The 23,834-nt window shown below is 35.8% G+C and overlaps 2 protein-coding genes across 2 annotated transcripts; one reads left to right on the top strand and one right to left on the bottom strand.

Annotated features, from left to right (window-relative positions):
• Positions 1-1,100: 1,100 nt before the first annotated feature.
• Positions 1,101-17,595, top strand: LOC114266342 (uncharacterized). The gene is made up of 6 exons (XM_028207220.2): positions 1,101-3,111; positions 11,307-11,740; positions 11,879-12,040; positions 14,376-14,451; positions 15,356-15,511; positions 17,267-17,595. Exons 1-6 carry the CDS (start codon positions 1,501-1,503, stop codon positions 17,429-17,431), a joined length of 2,604 nt encoding a protein of 867 aa, XP_028063021.2. The 5' UTR covers positions 1,101-1,500; the 3' UTR covers positions 17,432-17,595.
• A 15-nt stretch (positions 17,596-17,610) lies between these two features.
• Positions 17,611-20,240, bottom strand: GH9A4 (glycosyl hydrolase 9A4). The gene is made up of 8 exons (XM_028207222.2): positions 19,995-20,240; positions 19,660-19,872; positions 19,373-19,576; positions 19,216-19,293; positions 18,909-19,058; positions 18,714-18,822; positions 18,445-18,608; positions 17,611-18,317 (listed from the first exon to the last, which is right to left on the bottom strand). Exons 1-8 carry the CDS (start codon positions 20,211-20,213, stop codon positions 17,973-17,975), a joined length of 1,482 nt encoding a protein of 493 aa, XP_028063023.2. The 5' UTR covers positions 20,214-20,240; the 3' UTR covers positions 17,611-17,972.
• Between the last annotated feature and the right edge of the window lie 3,594 nt (positions 20,241-23,834).

Consider the following 23,834-nt stretch of genomic DNA (forward strand, 5'->3'; position numbering starts at 1 on the left):
GAATGTCCTTCAAAATGTTTAGCAAGAGCATGGTTATGCATTCCACATGCTACATCTACTATCCAATCATCATCAGCCATCAACTTATGAGCTCTCAACTCAAAGGGACACCCGCATTTCTTTGTACTCGTTATCTTCACAATTTTTTTGTTTGAATCATCTCCTTTTAATTTCTTATGAGCTCTATATTGACCACTTCTCTCACAAGCAAGATATATCATTGGTGTCTTATGACCACCACCACAGTTCGATGTCTTGATGACAATCACAAACCTATTTTTCCTTTCAACGTCTCGTACCCAATTGAGCAATTCTTCTTTGCTCTTAAAAATCTACAAGTCAAATTCACCAAAGTCATTAAACATGCAAAAAGAAAAAGAAAAAAAAAATACTAATTTTTGATATGAGACTGCCTCATTAGTAATAAATTGACTTGTGTAGTCAACAAGACCCTAGATCCAACATTATTGCATTCCATGGATGCACAGTTCTGGAAAAAAAAAAAAAAAAAAATTATAAGTGTTCGGTAGTACCAAGTCGAATTAAGTGAAACTGTTCAACTTTTTCTAACCGCACATATGGTGTTTGTTCGATCTACAAATCGAATAATTGGATGAGGTTCGACATTATGAAACTGAATAGGTATAATTTGTTCGATTGTAGGTAGTCGAATATTGATATATTATTCGACTCTGGATAACCGAACTAATACAAACAGTTTGCTACTCAGCAAGTAAACGAAAACGGAGAAAGAAAGAAAAAAAAAAAGAAAAAATAACTTTTCCTTGTTCCTTTGTTCCGAATCAATATTGTCAAATACATCCTTCATTGAATCCAATTAAAATCTTCAATAATACGTATATTTTTAGTTATTTCTTTAAGAGTTTTTGATTTTATTTTAAAATTTTTGAATTCTTAATAAACAAGATACATAAGTAACAAGCTTAAAATTGTTGATATGCATTATATTCATTAGTCCCTTTTATGATAATTATACGAATTATTGTAATTCTTTATTGTAATTCTTTTACTTAAGATTAAAATTATAATAAAAAATAATTTAATTAATAATGTACCAGGTGATGCATAAATAGAATCTCTCCGTCACCGCAGGTCAAATTAAAACTCAGGGCCCAAGAAAGTTTCACTTCCTATCGCGGGGAAAAAGCTACGAAAGTTTCACTTGCCAGCACCGTCTCTGTCTCTCATCTTTGAATTGCTTTATTCCTCTCCAAACCCTAATTATAAATGAATCAATCGAAAAGCCTGTTTCATACTCCCCCACTTGTTTCTTCTTCTTCTTCTCCGAAATTCACACTGAACATTCTTCGCACCTGCTCACCCACACTGCTCTCTTCTCTTCCTCATCAAAACCCTAACCTTTCGACCAATCAGTCTTTGAATTTAGACTGCAATCGGTGTCACAGTTTATAGTTTCGGTTTAATTGGAGACCAAGATTGTGAAAAAGACTCGGATATCGTTGTGATCGGGGGCTGAAAATGAAGAGACTGAGTGAAGAAGCCGGTGCTGCTGATGATGGGAATTCAAATTCTGAGGACAAGATACCGAGGCAGAAGAAGAAAGTTAGGGTTTTGGATCCAGTTGGCGAGGAATTTGCCTGTTCAGAAGAACCGGGTATGGAAATTGAACGTCAAGAAAATCAGGGAACTGGGTCTCAGGTAATTTGCGTCCAACAATCTTCTTCTGTAGTTGAGGGAATCAGGGCTATTTGCACAATTGATGTTAGTGATTCAGAAGAGCCGGATAGGGGAATTGAAGGTTGCCAAAAAAATCATCACATAATTGATGTAGAAGAATTCTTTTTAGAGGAAGCTAGGGTTTTGAGAGGAAGTGAAGGTTGTGGAAATGGGGATAGAGGGGAAGAAGAGATTGATAAGGGTGATCATGGCAGGGATTTGGGGAATATGGGGCCTATTACTGCTTGTGGTAATTCGAATCGGAATTGTGAATCGATCATGATGGTTGATCATGGCACGGGGAAGGAAAATTCAAGTTGGGATTTAAATTTGGGACAAATGGAATTTGACCTTAATTTGCCAGCTATGGAGGCAGACGAGGGAGGAAGTGAAAGAGGATTACACGAACATAGTCAATTAGGACCCGTAATAGCTCAAAGGGTGGATATCATTCACATTTCATCTGATGAGAGCGAGGATGAGGATCAAAAACTTCCTGATGAAAGAGATACAAGAAGAAAAGGTAAGGAAATTGACGAAGGATTTGCTGATGAAAGTAATGGAAGTATTCATATGGGTTCGGTAACATTGGAATTAGGAACAAGTTCTGATGGATGTGTTTCAATGAGTAGTGGAAAGAGATATACCAGAGAAGAAAAGGGGAAAGGTAAACTTGTTGACCCCTGGTTATCACTTGCCCCAAATCTCATCCCCTTCGATTCGAGACCTGGAGGGCAGGAGTTGATCAGATCAGCAGATTCTGGTGGTATCCAGCTAAATGAAACTAACCATCCAGAGGAAACTATCCAGCTATGGGGAACTGAAAATTTGGAATTCAGAAGGGAGCCCGAAAGAAGAATTGCGAGGGCGCCTCAAATATTAAATCAAAGGGCAGATACAAATAGATACCGTGAAATTGCTCGTCATCATGCTTCTCGGCTTGCAGTTCCTAATTCTCAGCAGGAGGATCCCCAGGAGTCTTTTAACAAAGAAATGCAAATGCAGCCCATAGAAGCTGGTAAAAAATTCGAGAACTTTCTGGGTCCCTTTTATACTGAGATGAAGCTAATTAAAGAGCGAAATATGAAGCATAGTCCTCAAAAACTGATCATTTGGAAGCCCTCAAAAGATCGTGACCGTAACATTTCCATGCCATCAGTTCCTTTGCTGTTGGATCTGTCATTGGAAGTCCTTGCTAAGAATGCTGAGGCTATAGTTTCTCTTGAACATATACCAGATGCTCTGAAGCATAGACTCACTGATTTGCTCTGTGATTCGCGTAAAATGAATATCCATGCCTTGGACCTCCTTGTGCAAGGGTCTCCAACTGAGATACGCATAAAGGACTGTTCATGGATAACAGAAGAACAGTTTACCAAAAGATTTGGGAGTTTTGATCCTAAGAACTTGAAGGTAAACAGTTTTTCCTTATCATTTGTTAGCTATATACCTGTCTGTTTGGTTTTAGTAAAGTAGCATAAAGTAACAGAGTAGTAGTAGCCATATTTGCTAGCTTACTACTCATTTACTTACAGTTTACGTTCAGGTGGATTATATTTCTAATTTGAATGACTCATGCCCAGCCAAGAGGGTTGGTCACTTGGCACCTCAAGTGCTTGGTTTGGCTCCCCCTGGCTGACCACCTTATATAAATGGGACGACCATGCACCATGCTCCTCTTATCATCCGCAATGGGAACTTTCTTAGCTATTATATTATATATGGCACTGCATGGTGATAGTCCTTTGGGTCTAACTTCAGGACATGCGTCAAGGGCTCTTCCCCGTCCCCCTCTTCTGAATGTTTTTTGTAAGGATGGACATCGACTAGGCCGGGCTTAAGCGAGAAAAAAATCACGTGTCCAAACCCAACCCTACCAAACATTAGGCCTAAAAATCCCCTCCCAGGCTCGGCCCTAAAATTATATCACAATCCTAAGCCCACACAAGATAAAAAAATAAATGTTAAGAAACTAAATAATAATTTCGTAATTGAGTTAACACAAATACTTGGTATTTACTCGTTACATCCTAGGTTCAAACCTTAGTGGGTGTATTTTTTTTCTTAAGTGCATTTTCTTTATCTAAACAAAAGCGAAACAAAATAAATTATACATGGTCTGTGTATTCTATGCGCATGTTGTATATAATATATTTTATATGCCTTGTATATAATTTATTAATAGTTGGGCTTGATTGGACTAGGCCTCAAGGACTATTCCTAAGCTTGGCACATTTGGTAAATGGGCTTAAAGATTTAGGGTAATTCTACATACACCACAAAAAAAAAAAAAAAAAAAAAAAAACTACTACTCATTACTCCCTTTAATTTCTATTTTTTCTATCACAATTTTATCCTTTTGTGTAAAATTACCAATTGATCCCTAAACCCTAAAAATTGAACCACCAATTTCTTATCCCACCCATCACCCTTCACTCTCTCTCTCTCTCTCTCTACTCTTCCCCCACCTTTGGCAGCCCTCCCCCTATTGTTTCCCACCTCCGACAACTCTCTCCCAACCCCCAGCATTCTTTCCCCTACCTCCGGCAACCCCCCGCTACTTCTCCACCTCCCTAAAACCAAGGTTGTTAAGATCGGGATCCTACGCAGGATCGTTTTGGAGGTCTGCTAGATCGGATCGTAGGATCAGATTGAGAATCGTAATATCTTACTAAAATGATAAAAGAAAGTAATAGGCTGTGTTTGGTTGTGTTTTCAAACTATGGTTCTACAACTTGATTCAAGTATGATGTTTGGAACGTGTTCTGAAATCACGTTTCCAAAACTCTGCACAAAACACTCTGTCTTAGGCTTGGTTTTCAAATTTTTTTTTTTTCAAATTTGACCTAACCGGTCATCCCACCGGTTGACCGGAACAGTGAATTTTTTTTTTTTTGCAATTGACATATGTTAATTTTTATATATTCGAAAAAAATATTTTCCGAACTTTTAAATATTTTTTATGTGTTTTAATAGAATTTTGAGTTGTATGTTTGGTTATGAGTTGTAAGTTTTTGTATCGAATATCATATGTCACATCAAAAAATTCTCACTCAATTCAAAACTCTTTTCAAAACTCTTCACCAAACAAATTTTCCACACTCAAATCATAATTTTAAAACTCACAAACTCAAAATACAACTCATACTCTCAAATCATATTTACAAAACTCTACCTTTATATGACTAAGTAATACTATCAAAATGTATATAGAATAATCCCCCCCCCCCCCCCAAAAAAAAAAAAAAAAGAAAAAGAAATATAGCAATTAAAGGTAGCATTCAAACATTTTTTCTTAAAAAAAAATAAATAACATAATAAAAGAAAATACCAACACTTGCACAACATTCTCATTGTTTCTTAATGAAAAGAAGACAACTTAAATGAGGGGAGAACAAATAAAATAAGTCATGATTGTCGCCAATATTATCATCATTGCTGCAATCAACATTAATGTCATTGCCACAATCATCATCATCACCCTCGGTGTCATCCAACTCCTCAATGTCTTCACCAATAGTAGCATTTTTAAAATTAAAAGAGCTTTTTTTCAGCATAAGTTCAGGGAAAAAGAACCAAAGTAGAAGAGGGGGAGAAAAAAAACAGTACGCAGCAAGAGGGAAAAAGAACGAAGAAGAACCAGGAAAAATGAACACCAGAGAGAGAGAGAGGAGCACCATTCTAGAGAAAAGAAGTCGAAAGAAGAAAAAAGGATGATTCGATTTGATTCAAATCGAATAGAGAGAATAACAAGAATCAAACAGAGAGTAGAAGAAGAAGAAGAAGAAGAAGAAGAAGAGCAGCGAAGAAGAAGAGCAACAGAAAAAAGAAAAAGAGAGGGAAGATTAGAATAGAAGAAGAAAAATAGTACCTGGTTCTAGAAAATCTGAAGCTTTCCAATCTCTTTTTCCCTAACTTGTTTTGCCCTAATCGAATGTGTTCTTCAGCTTAGATAGTAATATTTTTGTTTCTTCTCTTTTGATGAGGGTTATTTTGAGTTAAAGTTAGCAAAAAAGCCCTCTTAAACAGAATCGCAAAGAATCGCGATCCTAACACGATTCCAACGATCTCGCAACGATCCTGACATAGGCCTGATCCAAAGTATGAGTCAGATCGAATTGTATATATTGGATCGTACGATCTTACGATCCGCATCGCGATCTTAACAACCTTGCCTAGAACTGCCACAATCCTTGACGACCCACCTCATTCCTCTGCGACCAGCAGCGACCAGATCTTCCTTCTTCTTCTTCTTCTTCTTCTTCTTCTTCTCCAAACCCTAGATTTGAAACTCTCTCTCTCTCTCTCTCTCTCTCTCTCTCTAGGTTGCAGGGATAGATTCACGATGATGGCAGCTGCAAAGGTTGGGTTCACGGGCGGTGGTGTATGGCTGCGGGATTTGGTTCGCGATGGGTGGTGATCGTGGTAAGTGATGGTCGCTATGGATGGCCGGTGGCTACGGTTGTCGTGGCGGCGTTAAGGGGGATTGCGGTGATGAGAGTCGAGTTTCAGCGGTGGTGGCTGAAGGTGGAAACAATGGTGGGATGAAATTAGGGTTTCAAATGTGAATAGGTGTAAAAAGATGATGAATTGGTAAGGATGAGGATATATTAGGAATTATGGATAGTGTAATGAGATGAAAGGTAGTGTAATAAAAAATAGGGTGTAAGGAGATAAATATGTGGTGTAGAATTACCCAAAGATTTAGGCCAAGTTTGGCTAAACTAAAAAAGTGCACTTATTTCATCTTTTTATCTTTTTTCGGTCACATCAATCAACATCTCCTCTCTATTTTTTCTACACATAATACAAGAAAAGTCAAAAAGTGCATTTATTTAGTCTTCCCAAACAAGGCCTAAGCTCTGGTCTACAAGCTTAAATATCAATCCCAAAGCCCTTAAAAAGTTGGCTCGGCAGGCCACCCCACCCTTAGCATTTTGAAGGACCATCGTTCTTAAAACTTTTCTCGAATTTACATTTTTTCCATTTTTGTTCCCAGGTCTATTTTTTCTGGTTTCGGAAGTGTAGTTGGAGTCGGGGTGGTCATGGGCTTGTTGAACTTGCAAAAATCTAGGTTGTGGCAAAACTACCTGTGCGGGGTTTGGTGCCCCACGTGCGGAAGTGGTGCCACATGTGCGGGAGGGTGAGTTGCACTTGCAGGGAAGGGGAGCTTCAGGCGGTTGGTGACTAAAATAACCGCACGTGCAAGGGTGAGTGTCGTACGTGCAGGGAAGGTACTGCACGCGAAGAAAAATGCTGAATGTCTGAAATTTCTTCCTTTTCTTCTCCTTGGGCTAAGTGTATTTCATTTTAACTCATCTCTCTCTCTCTCTCTCTCTCCCTCTCTCTCTAAAATCACTTCCTCTACCTTCTCTCTACAAACACCCAACAACCACATTAAACGCTTCATTTCTTCAAATCCATTGAAGTTTTGACCCAAGTTCCTTCATCAAAGTTGGAGCTATGTTACTAGAAAACGCTCATACCCTAGCGAATTACGTATTGGTATGCACGTTCCGAAACATGGTACACTTTTGTTCCAAAAAGATAAATTTAGTGATCCGAAACGATCTCAAAAGTTTTTTCCAATATATTTCTTTAAATGTTACCTGAGGAGACAAAAAAATTAAATATATGAACTAAAATCTAAGGGGAGTTAACTTTTGACAAGACAAAGACATAAAAAATGGGTCATAATTTTAATAGAAATGATTTGTTACATGAAGGGAAAAAAAATTATTGGACACCTAATAGTTAAAAGAAAATTACTTTAGAAGTACCTTAAATTCTTAAGTGTAATATATATATAAGTTTACTCCAATCGTACCACATTTTAGAGCATGTGGGGTATCACGTTCCCGTTCCATGTACTAGAACGATTCACTTTCTAAGTAATAGAGTTGGAGAGTTGACCTAGGGCTACATTTTGTGCGGTGGAGATCGGGTTTCATCACTGTTGATTTTTGGAGTTTTTCTCATCTTCCTTCTCCAAATCTTGAGGTAGGGATTTTCTTAGAATTATATATACCTTTTTGGAAGTCTATGGCTATTTTGATTTTGTTTGGAGTGTATTGATTTAGGGTTTCATTTTATGAGATTGTGTTTTGTTTAAAGAGGGGTTTTCTTAAATTTCTCACTAAATCCTTTAATTTATGAATTATGAGTATGTATTGGGAGTTCCATGAGCAAAAATCTTTCAAGTATAAGGAAACCCCTAACTTTTGCGAAAACCTTAGAGTTGAGGAAAATGAGGAAAATGTTGTATTGCAAAACATATATGAGTTGCGTGATAGTTGGGATTTTTTAGAAGTGTTAAAGCTTTCTAAAGAGAAACACAATTTTTTTTTTTTTTTTTTTTTTTTTTTTGAAAAGCCTAGATTTTGGAAATTTGGGAAAATTTAGGGATTTTGTGAGATCATGTAATGTTGAGATCCATTTTGAGAAATGATGAAGAAATTGTTATACTTATCCCTATTGTTGAAATCCCTTGTAGAAGAGGAATTGATATTGAGAAAATAGTTAATTGAATATTGTTATACTTATCTTGAAAAGATGAAGATTGGAAAATGAACTTTCACATGTTATTGTGTTGATTGAGATATTTATGGGATTGATGAATTTTGTTGTTGAGAAATTATATGGATAGCATGATTTTATATATGGTTGGACTATGAAAGGAAAATGAATAATGATTGTGAATATGGAATGGTATCAGATGTCGCATGAATATGAATTTTGGATATGATTTTGAGAAATTGAGAAATATGGATTATCGCATTTCACATTGAGTAAATGTTGAGAATTGTGGAAATTGTACAATGAAGCTATATATATATAATTACATCTCATTTCATTCATTTGCATATCTTTGAATATTGCTTACAGTAGCTATGTTTGGAAAATTGATTTATTGTTTGAGGAAAACAATTGTTGACTTTGGAAATGTTTTGAGTTATATGGTGGGAAATCCTGTTAGGGGGTGTAGTTTGAGAACTAAGTTGGCCTGCGTGTCCTTGGTATAAGACTAGAACACTTGCGTGCGGGTGCCTAAGTCCTCCGATTAGAAGTTGGTAAGGTAGGGTTTGGTAGTGCCTGATAAGCCTACTTGCAAACACTAGCCTTGGGGATTTGCCTGAATTGTATTTACCACCCCTTGTGATAGATGGAAATCATTGGTTTGATTATATTTTCGAACAAGTACTGTGCATGAGATTTTCAAAAGAGAAACTATTTTGAGCATGGCATGGCATGTGCATCCATCTCATGAGACTGTATAAATTGTATATACTCTGTTAAAAATTCTCTACTGGGCTTTGTGCTCACCCCTAGTGGATTTGTTGCAGGAAAAGCTGTTGTGGTCCTGCCAAAGTAGATGTGTGGAGAATTGTTTTGGGAGCACAAGGCTCTTATCTCTTGTTGTTGTATTTTGTTAAGCTAATGGCTATTTTTGTATGGGTTAGAAAACCATTTACCTGTAACTGGGCTTAAGCCTCGGAATGTGTAGCCCGTAGGGGCATCACTTTGTTTTAATTTCTGTTGAATCCTTGTTACATGTTGTAAATTATTGTCTTAGAAGCTTTGAAAGCATAAAGGCATGTGGAACCTTTACATCTCTAACATAAGGATCTTGAATATGCATATATGATTTTTAAATTGTAAAGAATCCATAATTAATGAGGATTGAGGTTTATTGAGGAGTTAATCAGAGTTTTCTGAGGTCTATTTATTTTGGGGCGTTACACTAGGAAAGTATCAACTAATAATTTGCAATTTAGTATATACAAAGGTGGTGAAGAAATTTCTAAAACCGTGGTGTTTGCAAATTGCAAGTGATAGAGAAAAGAATAAAAACAAAAGATAAATGATAATGATCTGTGGGAATGCACTAAGGATGATAATAACAGGGAATCCCTTATTCGAGGTTTGTAGTTTAGGGTGAGGTCATTGGTTCCATTCAGTGTTTTCCATCTTGACTTGAAGAAGGCTATGCATTATTTGATGCAAGAGATGAAAGGCCTTTGATAGAGTTCATAAGTCAATTGGATGAGAGAGAGATGGTGCTTCGTCTATTTCATGTCTTAAGAGAAGAAAATCCTTTGGAAGAGAACATATTTTATGGAGGAAATATCATTTTTCCCCGAACTATCACTCAAAAATCAATTCAACTTCTATTCTTTTAATAATATTAATTTTACACTTAAACTATTTGATTTTGGATCAATTTTATCTCCGATGTTAACTGCTAGTTATAATCAAACATAAGTTGCTCACAGGGCACTTAAATTTCGTTTGAAATTTCATTGTACCCCCCAAATTATCTCCAAAATATCAATTAGACCCCCAAACTTCATTTTATTCAGGGGTCTAATTGATATTTTGGAGGTAATTTGGGGGGTAAAATGAAATTTCAAATGAAGTTTGGGTGCCACATCTGCAACTTCTGTTTGATTATAGACGACAATTGATGGACGAGGTAAAATTGATGCAAAATCGAATAGTTTCTGTATAAAATTGATATTATTAAAAGAACAAAGGTTAAATTGATTTTTAAGTGATAGTTTGAGGGGCAAAATGATATTTTCTCAATTGTATGAGTACAAATTTTAGGAGCTAAAGCAAAAAATCCTATGGAGCTGCCAATATTTGAATTGGAATATAAGAAATAGAAGATAAGACATGTTATTTAAGAAGTACAGACAATTGACACAACACGAACACACGGACACATGTCCCACACCCTTGTCCGAGTGTTGGGTGTTCGACATAGGCATAACATATGTGTCGGGTACTTTTCAACGGATACTTATTACATAACTATATATAACACTATTATTATATGTACATATTGTTGTATAATTGTTATAAATGTCTTTTTGACATTTTAAGTTACATATAGCATCATTTTATCTCACATACTTGATTAAAAATATAAAAATATGACATTTTTTTTGTTGAATCCGCATACCCTTAAATTTATGATTTGATAAGTCCGACCACTAGATACATAGCAGCGGAGTCCATGTATCATAGATGTAACATAAACCTAGATTAAAGGTACTCTTTGTTTTTGTTGGTTACTTGGTCCTATGACTCAATTCAATTATAATTTATAATATATATATATATAATTTTAATAAAAAAAAGTAGGGTATAGGTAGAGAAATACAAGTTGCATGCCCTATTACCCTTTGGTCTTGTATTGTTGAAGAGTCCAATGAACGGGTTATGTATATATGCTTGACAGGTGTTTGGAACTTTGATAGGTTATTTCTATGCTTTCTTGTTTTTTTTGTGTGGTTCAGATGTGTGATTGTGCATGCATGTGCGCATCCATGAGTGCACGTACTTTTAAGGTGTAACTGTTAATCAGTCAACTTCATAACCTAGCTATTTTTGACAATTAAATTTGAACAATGGAGTGATACTTCAGAAAAATTTTAGCCTCGTGAAGTATCTTTTGTGCTTTTCCACACATCTATATCTTTCCCTTTTGGCACATTACTGTACAGTGTACAAGTTTCATCTCACTTCGGATGTCTTTTTACATTTCTTTCAGTTGATTATTGTATTCTGATCTAACTTAATGTTTCCTTTCGTTATGAAATCAGGTTCTACAGCTAGACCTATGTGGGCAATGTTTGCTTGGTGGTAACTTGGTTAAAACCTTAGCTCGGTCTCCAAATAGCTTACCTGATTTAGCTATCATATCCCTGAAGGGTGCATGTCGTTTAACTGATATTGCGCTAAAAGAACTTCTTGTGTCAGCACCTGCACTACAGTCCATAAATTTGAGCCAGTGCTCTCTTCTCTCTAATACTGGCATCGACATTCTAGCTGATTCTTTAGGAGCTATTTTGAAGGAGCTCTATATAGATAATTGCCAGCGAATAGATGCTATGCTTATTGCACCTGTAATGAAGAAATTTAAGCATTTGGAAGTGTTGTCAGTAGCAGGAATTCAGACTGTATGTGATGAATTTCTCACTGATATAATCCCTGTTTGTGGCCGAAATCTAAAGGAGCTTGATTTGGCTGGTTGTCTGTAAGTCTATTTGACCTGTTTCACTTTCCTTTTTGGATAGATTTAGACTTGTTCTCCTTTTCGATTATAACTAACTTTCATATTTTTTGGTGATTTTAAATTTCTCCAATGATAGAGGCTCTTTTTAAATTGATGCAGGAAACTAACCGATATTTCTACAGAAGTCATTGGAAATACTTGTCCTGGAATGTGTTCGCTTAACATTTCGAACTTGCATAAATTGACGGATTTGTCGATGCAATATCTTGCCAATGGTTGTCAATCAATTCAAACACTCAAACTTCGCCAGAACAGTTTCAGGTTTCTCTCAATTGGTTTCTGTTTATTTCTCAGTTTCCAGCTTAATTAGTGAATAAAACTATATGCAGTATCATGTCATAGTCAGTCTATTGGTTATCATGTCATACAAGTAAGGCATCGGTTCATACAATGCCTCTAAAAAACGTTCTGGGATGCCTTGAGTTGTTATATGTTTTCTATATGTTTTATATTTTGTTGATGTGTTCTAATTTGAATTTTCTCCAATTTTATATAAGGGGTGTTTTGGTAATTTCAGAATTTGTTGGCGATTTGGCCCATGGATTGTAGTACAGGTCTCCTGCTATTGGATCTTTATATATGGTTTTTAGTTTGGTTATAAGCTTTTAGAAGTCAGATTTGTTGGTTTCGAATTTGGTGAGTCAATAGTCCTGACTGGTGTAGGAAGGGGCCATTGATTGGTGTGAGAATGCGGTTCATGTCTGATAGCAGCCACTTAATGTTGGATTGATATCTAGTCACTTAAGTTCAGGGTCTAGCACTGGGGAATGAATGGCTAGTCTTTGTTAGTGTAGGGTTGTCCTAACATGTTCATGTAGCTATGTAATGTTTTTAACAAGTTCAAGAAATTTTTCCTGCAAGTATGCTTTCTAATCATTGCGTGATGCATTTCTAATCCTAAGTGTGATACAGATTCTAGGTGTGGTAGTTAAAATTTTCTTCTTCCTCTTCCTTTCCCCTGCCCCCCCGCGCTTTTAAGCCCATAGGTCTCCAAGAGGTCTCGTTTGGGAAGTAATAGTTTTAGTCTAAAAGGCAAAAAGTTACTAAAAAAATCACAAAGCTTATAACCTATACCAAAAAGTCAAAGATTTCCTTTTCTCTCTATTTTTTGCACATATTTTCGTAAAAAATCAAAAAGTCATTTCAAACATATAAGTTTTTTTACCTCATATTTTAGCCAAAAAGCTAAAAGTTACTAAGATAGCATGTTCCCAAACGAGACCAAGTCTTTCCCCTAACTATGGGCCCTTCCTCTAACATTAAAAACCCTAAACAATAGGTGCTCTCCATACACTACAACAACACTTTATTGAATTTCTTTTAACCTCTGAATCCTAGCACCCAAAATTTTGCAAAAACAGCCCCTTAATTACTGTTCATGGGTACTGCTTCCAAACCCATAAGGACCCAAACAATTTTCATTCATTATTGACGTAATTCTCCAAAATGTCCATGTAAACCCTTAAATCTTCATATTCTTACTGACCTTTGGCCACACAACTAATTATTGTCAGTGCTAGAAATGCGGATTTGCATTCCATGAGACTGACATCATAGCATAGCTTGTTGGGGAATGTAATCTGGACTGACCTACATTATCAGGGATGCTTCATGCTTGTCACACAATCACCTCACTCACATTTAAATGAAATTGAAGGGCTTACATGGAATGTACCATAGAGATTTTATTTTTTTGTTTATTTAATTATTATTTTAAGTTTTTATATTAGTATATTTAGTATTTTATTTTAATTATAGTTTTAATTTGGTTAGGATTTTAATAATATTTGTTTCCCTAGTCTATTAGGATTAGTTTCCTAGTTTGTTTAGGTTTCTTGACTTACTGTTATTAGAGTATACATTGTATTATTTATAATTTGAGATATTAGGCTGTGGCCGTTTGTGTTAGGGCTGTGTCCGTCCCTCTTCTTCTTTGTCCCCTTCTCTCCTCTTTCTTTCTAGAAGGCATCCTACATCAAGGAGTGGTCTATGATTATGGTGCAGCTGTGTGGAATGCATCATTAACATTCCAATGAAACTAGAGAGATGGATGGTCAGCGTCTATTGTGCAGCCATTTGAAATGCAGGGCTGGGAAACTTGAGGACATATTGCTAGGGTTGCTAAGACGAGATGTTAAGATGAATAACTGAAAGGTTTGGATTAAATTTGTTAAAATGTTCACATAATGGAAATCCAAGAGTAGAATACTGATTTTTTTTTGTTTTTTTGTTTTTTTTAATGGAATGTAAGAGATCTGCCACTTGTCATGCTTTAAGAGCATGACTGCCTTCTGACTTTACCACAAATAGTTGGAAGGAGGCACTGTGGATACTGAAGATGTATTACATTTGTTTCTACTGACAATGCTTCAGCTTTCTAGATTATAGGTCTTATCAGAAGTTGAAGTTATATTGAATAGCTGGTTGCAAGCTTGCTTATTATGAGTTCTTTTGTAATTTTTTCTTTCAGAATTTTTATTCTTCGGTTATGTGATTCTGCTGCAGATGGTGAATCTTGCCACCGGATTTTTTTTGTTCTTTTTTCTTTTTTTCATTAAGCCAGTGATCTAATTGCTGGAATTTTTTCACATGACAGTGATGAAGCTATTGCTGCATTCTTGGAAGCTTCTGGAAAGTCTCTAAAGGACCTTTCACTGAATAATGTCAGAAAGGTAGGAACAAACACGCTTTATCTGAATTTATTTGTGTTGTCTAGGGAAACCTGTCGTCAAGCAATATTGACCTCCATGATATGTTAAACTCGTCATAGTTTCTCAGACCTGTTTATTCTTGCGTTTATTTGGGATGTGCTCCTCAATCTTGGTTTTAGCTTGTAATGTAAAAGGTGCATTTGCCCATTCCATTGTGTTTATAAAGTGCGAGTTAGTTTCTTTGTTCTGGCAATATGGTGTACAGGCTAGCAAATAATCATGTTTTCTAAATGTCTGTTTGGACTTTCAACCATTTTGCTCTCATCATCACTTCTTATATGTTGTGATGTAGCTCCAGCATCAGTTATGCTGGCTGGAGTTTAAATCTTGGAAACACGTAAGCCTGTAATAATAAGCCTGCTTTGGTTATTGTTCAAGACTAAAAATTGAGTATGGGTGTTGGACACATATCTCACACCCTTAGCCTTGTCATATCCGGTAGACACGGGTACTTTGGGTGAATTTCTTTAGTCCATGTAACACAGCTCTGTGAGGATTAAACTGGCCCATCTTTTTTGTCATCACCATCAATGCAAGCAGATTAGGCTTCAATTCTGCTCCGTTCTTGAAATATCATTCTTAAAATCAAGTATGATTGACATTAGACTATGAAGTGATAACTAGAGAAGCCAAAGAACATTTTCTTATAATGATATTGTATTATCTTGTGTTCCAAGTCCTTTGTATTATTACAAAAAAATATAAAACAATCCTGTCAGAATTGGGCTGTCTAACAACTGTGGAATGAAAATTGAAATGCCTATACAGGATCAAGAACCATATGATTCTATGATTTTGATTGTAATACACATACATCTGCATTTATTTGCATGTTGCTCATAATTAATGAGTAATAAGTAAACAGGTTGGCCCCAACACTGCCTTGTCGCTGGCCAAATGTTCGAAGGAGTTGTTGAGTTTGGATCTGTCATGGTGCCGTAAAATTACCAATGAAGCACTGGGATTGATTGTGGACAGCTGCTTGTCACTTAAGCTGCTCAAGATCTTTGGATGTACGCAGGTATGCATGTTCAACACCTATTATATACATTTGCAAGAAACGTAGGTATAGTATAAGCCTGCTGAACATTTTGTTTTGAACATGCTGTTGTATTTTTCTAGAGTTCTTCTGGTTTCAGTAATATCTACACTGAGCCTTGCAGCTTCTTGATATTCTTAAATGATTTACTCCGCTACATCGCAGCACAATCATGCATGCTGACAATATGATATCTTTAGTATGGAGACACCCCTAGATGTTGATACTATCAAGATCTCATTTAAGAAAATATTTGTTTAAAGTAGTCTTGCATTATTAGTATTCAAGTTATAGATTATTGAAGTTTTAGTCTTTTGACTTGCATCTCATGCAACAGATAGCTTAATATTTTTCTTTCTATTTTCATTTACTTATAACCAAACCAAACTAAGCCTTGTATTTGTTCAAAAAAAAAAAAAAAACTAAGCCTTGTATCTCACTCAAGTGGGATCACCTCATGAATCATTTTTTGCCATTCTGCTCTGTCAAGAGTCCTGCTCAGTTGAATTAGATAGATTCATATTTTGTTTTTTTACTACTTCATCTGATGTGAATTTAGATCTCCCCCGCCTTTAACATTTCTACTTATGGTGATTATATTGCTCTTCATTACCATTGCATCTACTGGTCTTCATGGTACATGACAAAACCTTCTTTTATCTTGTTCTCTCAACTTATCTTCAATTACCATTTCATGAATATATTCTTTTCTAATCCTATCTTTCTTAGTCTTATCAGACATCTATTTACGCATTCTCATATCAGCTACACTCCCACCATTCTCTCCCATAAAGCATTATTGGCCTGATAAAATTATTCTTTCAATTTTCTTGGTGATTGTCGATCTCATAATACACCAGGCATACTCCACTACTTGAGCCAATTATGGATCACATCATTTCCATCCTCACCACCCTTATTAATAATTGAACCTAGATTTATTTATCAAAAAAAAAAAAAACCTAGATAATGAAAATGTTCACAATTTATTATCTCCTAAATTTTTTTCTCTTATAAATTATTTAGGGCTGGTTTGGGAATAGCCTATTTTAGTAACTTTTTGACATTACATATGCTAAGATTGTGGTTGACATGTACTCATATCTTCTGTAATTTGAGGAAAAAATAAAGAGTGAAAAGATTTATAATGTCCTCCTGTAATATCATCTGTTGTGACATCGAATGCATATGCATGGCCATACATGTAGAGGCCCAATAAAGATTTAAAAGACCAACAACACATTAACAGTGGTTAAACTGCTGTAGAAACCTCACATATTACGCTAGAACTTGACCTGAGCAAAATGACAGAGAATTCCAGTGGTGACTTATACTCTTGATTTAAATTACAATGGGGGAACTGGTTAGGGGATTGCTGGGTGGGAGGTACTGCTTGAGTCAATGCCTCAATTCCCAAGTGCATGATGCATATCCGGGTACAAGATGCCGCATTGAAAAGGAAAACTAATACTATCAACTAATCAATTTTGACTGCTCTGTTAGCAGACCACAACAACTTATACCCTATAATCTTGATGAATTGGTTAGATGTAGATACGTGGGTTAGATGTAGATATGTGCATTATAGGAGGATCCCCCATACCTTGTGTTTTTGACTTCCCACATTGCACGTCATTATTTGTAGTTAAAAATTTGAAATGCTACTCATCTTTTGTATCACATGTGCTGATTAAATTAAATTGCATTAGGTTTAAGCTGTTCTTGTGGTGTTTGCAGATCGGTGATGAATTTTTGAATGGCCACTCAAACTCCCTAGTGCAGATTATTGGATGCAGTATGACTCCAGTATTGGATCATCTTAACATGCTTGAACCTGATAAAGCTTTGTTGCGTTACTCCCCTCTGACGTTTTCATCTCATCCTCCAAGTTCAGATCACTAAGATATTTGATGTATCTAATCTGTAACTGCATTTCTGCTGTAAATTCATTTCTCTCGTTGAATCCACAATGGGAGGTAAGAAAACATGATTGATGAAGAAGGATTGGCAAAGTGGGATAAAAAGTGAATAATGCACCACATCATTTGGTATGGCATTTTTTTTTTTTTTTGGGTAAAAGCTTGAATTGGAATGCTCTTCTATTATTATTATTTGCTTTTCGACATTACCGTTATTCTAATATTTCAATAAAATACCAATAAATATTACTATACAATTAGAACATAAATGACAAATTAAATACAAGTAGAAGCTCTCCATCATCAACCATACTATATATATTAGATCGATCTTACTATAAATATTCAATAGGATCTTATTATTACATATTATATCTGCTAAGGTTATGTAGAGGTAGTTTAGTAGGTAGGTAGCTGCATGAGAGAGGCAAATTTTGGCTTTTCTCTACATACTTGCAGCTGATTATTCATTTCATGCATCTATATTATTCATTCTATTCGTATACATGCATACATGGATAGAGTCAGATGTTTGCGGAGTGGGTGGTGGCGGCGAGCTTTGCAAGAACACCAACAGCAAGTGAATTAGTGTATGTTGTTGGCTCAGTCATGGCTGACTCAGAACGTAGGTCTTTAAATTTATCATAGCGATCAGGACCGCCTACGATGGCGCCTGTAAGTTCATTTGCGTTGGGAACATTTTTGTTGAACCAGTTAACAAAGCTCATAGGGCAACTGACTTTAGCCAGTGCATCCTTGGACAAGTTTGGGACAGAAGCACCTCTGTGGTGGGCTTGTGTCGGTGGGTTGTTTCCGAACCCAACCATGTATGATCTTTTTTCTGGGTTTTCCCCCAGTAGATAATCCATCTGCAGTGCAGTGCACTCAATATGTCAAAAACCAAAATGAAAATGGTCATGTATAAGTTTTAGAAATAGAATATATATATATTTTTTTAAATTTTTATTAGAGGAATTAGTTATTTAATAAAATTACCTGTTGCTTGGCGAAAGCCATGAGGTGATTGGAATTGTACTGTTGGTTGCCGCAGGTGACCTGTTGGTTGTGTTTAGCCAACAGATCACTGTACACACTAAACAGGAAAGCTGTGCTTGTTACGTATTGTGAGTTGGCCCCATCTCTTAGGTGAACCAAGCCACCTGATAATCAGATTAATAAATATTTACTTAATTTAAGGATGATTTTAACCGCACCACATTCATTCATCCATCCATGTGGAGAGAGAGAGAGAGAGAGAAAGAGACCTGGAGAGATGTAAACCTGGTGGTAGGGACTATAAGGAAGCACAGAGCATATGTAACTGTCAGCCTGCTGCTTAAAGGTCTCGAAACTCGTCTGCCCTTCCCAATACAACTGATGAATTTCATCAATTTCAATTAATTTGAGAGAGAGAGAGAGAGAGAGAGAGAGAGAAGAATAATAATAATAATGTGACATACTTGAGAAAGCAGAACTTGAGCACCGGCATATTTAAGGTCCCAGCTAAACTCAGCAACCTTAGCGCTGATAGAGTTGTCCTCTATGTAGTCTAAATAGGCCGACTCCCTGGTTGCAAAGTATAGCCATGTTGCTGCCCACAGTAGCTCGTCCTGCATTCTTTCATTATTGTTATACTTAAATTCACACACACGCGCACACAGAGAGAGAGAGAGAGAGAGAGAGAGAGAGAGAGAGAGAGAGAGAGAGAGAGAGAGAACATAACAGAACAGAGGAACATAACAGAACAGAGGCTCTCACAACACGTACATTATATCCAGAGTAAGAACAATAGAAGGGGCATTCTCCATCAAAAGTTCCTTTATGTGTTTTGGCAAATTCAAAAAGCTGCAGGGAAGCATTCAATGGAAATGGAATTGATTAACAAAAGAAAAAATGAAAAAGAAAAATGGAAAAAAGGGTGTACCAGCTTGGCTTTGTTAAGGAGGTGAGTAGCATAGGTTTTATTGAAGTTTCTAAAGACAATAGAAGAAGCAGCCATAGCTGCACTTGTTTCAGCTGCAATCTCTGTTCCAGGTTTCTTCTCATCTATCTCTAGTACACTTCTTCCCCCTTCTTCCATGTTTTCCGGCTTCATCCAACATTCATGGTCTGCTACCGGATTTCCTACCTTTAATTATTTATTATTAATAATAAAATCATCATCATCTGAATTTAAAAAATAAAAAATAAAAACATGAAAAAATAATTTACCTGGACATACAAGTGGTTAAGTTTAGAACTGGCTTTGAGAAAATAATCAGTGCCCCAGCGGATAGCGGAATGGACATTACTGAGCTCTCCAAATGCTTTCAACTGCGGATGATAGAAGATGGCAGCCCAAGACAAGGTTGTTACTGTGAATGCCATTGGTAGACCATACTTCACGTTGTCTCCGGCATCGTAGTATCCCCCAACAAGGTCCACCTATTTTATATTCATTCATTCATTCATTTCTACGGTAATAATAATAATAATAATTAATCAACTCAATTCAATTCAATTCTTAAATTTAATATAATTTGAGAGAGAGAGAGAGAGAGAGAGACATTAGCAAGTTTTCCATCTTGAAGAGCAGAATCTCCTCTCCAAAGAGGCCTATGTTTGGCAGGCAGCTTTCCAGACCTCTGTGCCTCCAGAAATATAATAGATTTGGTGAGTGCTTCTTTGTAATTTAATTCACCATTCACCAAATATCCTCCTCCAAACACCACCAGCCAAGCCACAATCCACCACCACCCACTCCATACTCTTACACACATTCCCATTCTTATTCTTATTCTTTTATATATATATATATATATAATATGTGTTTGTGTGTGTGTGTGATATGAACACTATAGAAAAACCAAAATGAATTTCAAACTCAGAAGAAATAAAGAGAGATTTGTTGTTGTTGTTGTTGTTGTTGTTGTTGTTGTTGTTGTTTTCAGGTAAAGCCAATCAGTTATTGGCAGTTATTTGGAACGTGGGGTTGGAGAGGAGAGACCTTTGTTTGACTTTTTACCCAAAATGGGTGGCAAAAATCCGTGTCTCGCTAACAGCCGCATAACTTTGCTTAAATATATCAGCCGTCTTCTTTTTATGCGACCATGATGCAAATTATAACCAATTAAAAAAAATTGTACTCATACAAAAAATACTATAACAATGATGTAATAATACTGTTTTTGTAAATAAAAATTACCTTCATGGATATTTGAATAAATTTAGGAACACAAAAATCAATAACAAAATCAAACACACATGTATGTAAATAAACTCTCTAAAATCTTATCCATTCATGTGTTGTGTTCACGGTAGAATTATAAAAATTTTGTTTCAAAGTGAAATCTTTTTATGAAATTCTTTTGAGGTGTGTATCATATGTCCCTAATTATAATTTTTGTAGTCTTTAATTATGACCTGTTAAGGTGTTAATTATCATTTAATTATGATTTTTGTGACCTATTGAGATATGAATTATGACTTAATTATCACTTGATTATACATATTATGATATTAACTCCGACATTTGTGATAACCTATCCTACAAATATTATAACTCAGTTTTTAGAGTGATGCTACATGTACCAATTAGTGTACTAACTAGTGTACCAACACTAGTTATAATATTATTAGTGATCCCACTAATTATATAAATTACAAAAGTGTACCAACACTAGTTATAATATTATTAGTGATCCCACTAATTATATAAATTACAAATACCAAAAATATTTTAAATTATGTCACATCATCAATTGATACACTAATTAATGGACTAATTAGTATATATATATATATATATATATAGCATTCATCCAATTTTTATTGAGCCACATTATTTGTACAGAGATTCTGTAAGATAAATGTTGGTGCATTTTTAATATTAATTTATTATATTTATTTTACGACCTTTCACATGATCCCCAGTGAGAGGTAATCGACATTGATTAGTAGTTGGTACTTGGCATTATGAAGAGTCCCGCATTGACCAAAGCTATGTTTAGTTTTGTCTTTTTAGTTAAAAAAACATAAAATACATAAGTGAATAAGATAAAATATCACATATAAATGATAATTATTATATTTTCTTTTTACAGAAGTCAAAAAAGTCAAAAACAAAAACCAAACAAGACTAAAAAAATCAGGCTAAAATAGTCAAAAAACCAAGCTATTTTAACTCTTCCCAAACGAAGACTAAAAGAGCAGATGCAAGAGGTATATATATATGTGTGTGTGTGTAATTGAGATCGGGTATAATTTGCAAAAATTGGATTCAACTCACACGCCAAAGAAAGGTGTTCTTTTTGGTAGTGCTTCGGGTTCACTATTTTGTGCAAATTTGACTTGATCCATAAGACGATCAATCAGGTTATAGTAGCTTGGAAGAGGCAAGTCAGAGTACTGTGAATGATGCATTGGTGTTTGAGCTCTCCTTACCGCAATGGGCTTGATCTCCTTAAAGAGAATGGGGTATTTGTGCCTCAACTTAATCTGATTATATCTCTTTTTTTTTTTCTTTTTTTTGTAATTTTCCTAATAAAATATTATTTTATTGTATTTTCACCAATAATTTTAAAGAGATCAATATGGAGCAAGTATAAGAAAAAATCAATAACTGTGTTGGAGATTTCAACAAGGCTTTTCGGTTCAGGGGAGCTCATTGGAAGAGGTTGAAAGGAAAAGTTATTTTTCTACCTAAGTCTCCTTGCAGTTGCATATGTTCTCATCAAAAAGAACCAAAAAAAAAAAAAATATCCCACCAATGAGATGATTGATGAAGAGTATGAGGAACATGAAGAAAAGTGGCAAAATATAATATAGATGAGTATAATTGATGCTTTTATCTCTTGAATTGCCTTATTGATCATTTTTATGATTATTATGATACCACTTACACTTCAAAAAAAAATTGAAGAGCCTTACAGACTAAGTATGATAGTAAAGAGGCAAGAGCAAAGAAGTATGCAATTAGTTGATTTTTTCGCTACCAAATGGTGGATGCAAAATTTGTTGTGGAGCAAACACGAGATTTTCAAATGATTGTTGCAGACGTGAGATATGAAGGCATCAAGATTGGTGACAACTTGGTAGTATCGAGAATTATAGACAAGCTACCACCATCTTCAAGAGAATTCCAAAAGATCATGCACCACAAGCAAAATGAGACATCCTTAGAGGCATTTATCACTTGCTTCCGCGTAAATGAGGAAGCTGGAGGCCAAAATGTGTTGATAACACGAGGGTCATGTCAATTCCACCACAAAGGTAAATTTTGCTTAAGCAAATAATAACCTACCCAACGGTCAGAATTCCAAGAATGCTTATTTGAATACTTATAAAAAGAATATGAAGAATTATGATAAACCTCACAACAAATGATATAATCAAAGACAGTAAATTCTACATGATTGTTCCGTAAATCAAGTATTTATGGACAGCCACTTAAATGATGCCACCTACCATCTAGTATGGAAAATCGAACAATACCATTCGAAAGTCTAAGAAAGGATTATCACATCTAAAATAGATTTTTCTCCAACTTTAAAACCTCTCCACGCTGCAATACTGGTGGGGAATGAGGGGCAGGCCATCGACGATGGGGATAGATGAGGAGAAAAGCTGGCAGCGGCGGTCCACGGTGACAAAGGGAGGCGGTGATCGATGATAGCTTTGGAAAGATGAAGGGCAGCAGTGAAGTAGGGAAATGAGGAGGGACTTGATAATATGTGTGAAGGTGTATAGATAAAATTTTGTGAAATTCAATTTTATATGAGATGGCACTATTTTAATGGTGGACCGTAAACTCTTTATTTTATAGACTTACCGTAAATAATTTAATCTCAAATCAAAATAAGAACCAAGGACCACCTCTATATAATGAACAAAATATTGCATTTTTTGTCTATGGAAATGTAACAATTTGTTTTGGGAGACCGCTCGACCGGTCAATCGGTCGATCGAGTGGAGATGCTAGGCTTCCAGTATCTTGCTTGTTTGCAGGCAGTGCCGCTCGAACAGTAGTTTGGTCACTCGAGCATAGAAATGAGACTCCTAGTATTTTCACTATAGCTCTGCAAAAACTTCTGAGACCTTCTGTTTACTGCTCGAGCAGTGGAAAGTTTGCTCGAGCGGTCTCTTTGATTTCATGTACTTTGCTTGAGCATTGGAAAGTTCGCTTGAACGGTCTCTTTGGTTTCATGTACTTCGCTGAAGCGGCGGAAAGTTCGCTCGAGCGGTCTGTTCGGGACAACATATTTAAAAGTCAATCTAGACATTTTTTCTCTCACTTTTCCAAACCTCTCTCTTTATTCCACATTTCCGAACCCTAACCCTAAAAGCATTTGACTTTTTCATAATTTTACCCAAGATCCACCTTAAATCTTCAATGAGGGTTGAATGAA

The sequence above is a fragment of the Camellia sinensis genome, chromosome 10 (genome assembly GCF_055761805.1).
Source record: "Camellia sinensis isolate YWXY chromosome 10, ASM5576180v1, whole genome shotgun sequence".
In the NCBI taxonomy this organism is placed as follows: domain Eukaryota; kingdom Viridiplantae; phylum Streptophyta; class Magnoliopsida; order Ericales; family Theaceae; genus Camellia; species Camellia sinensis.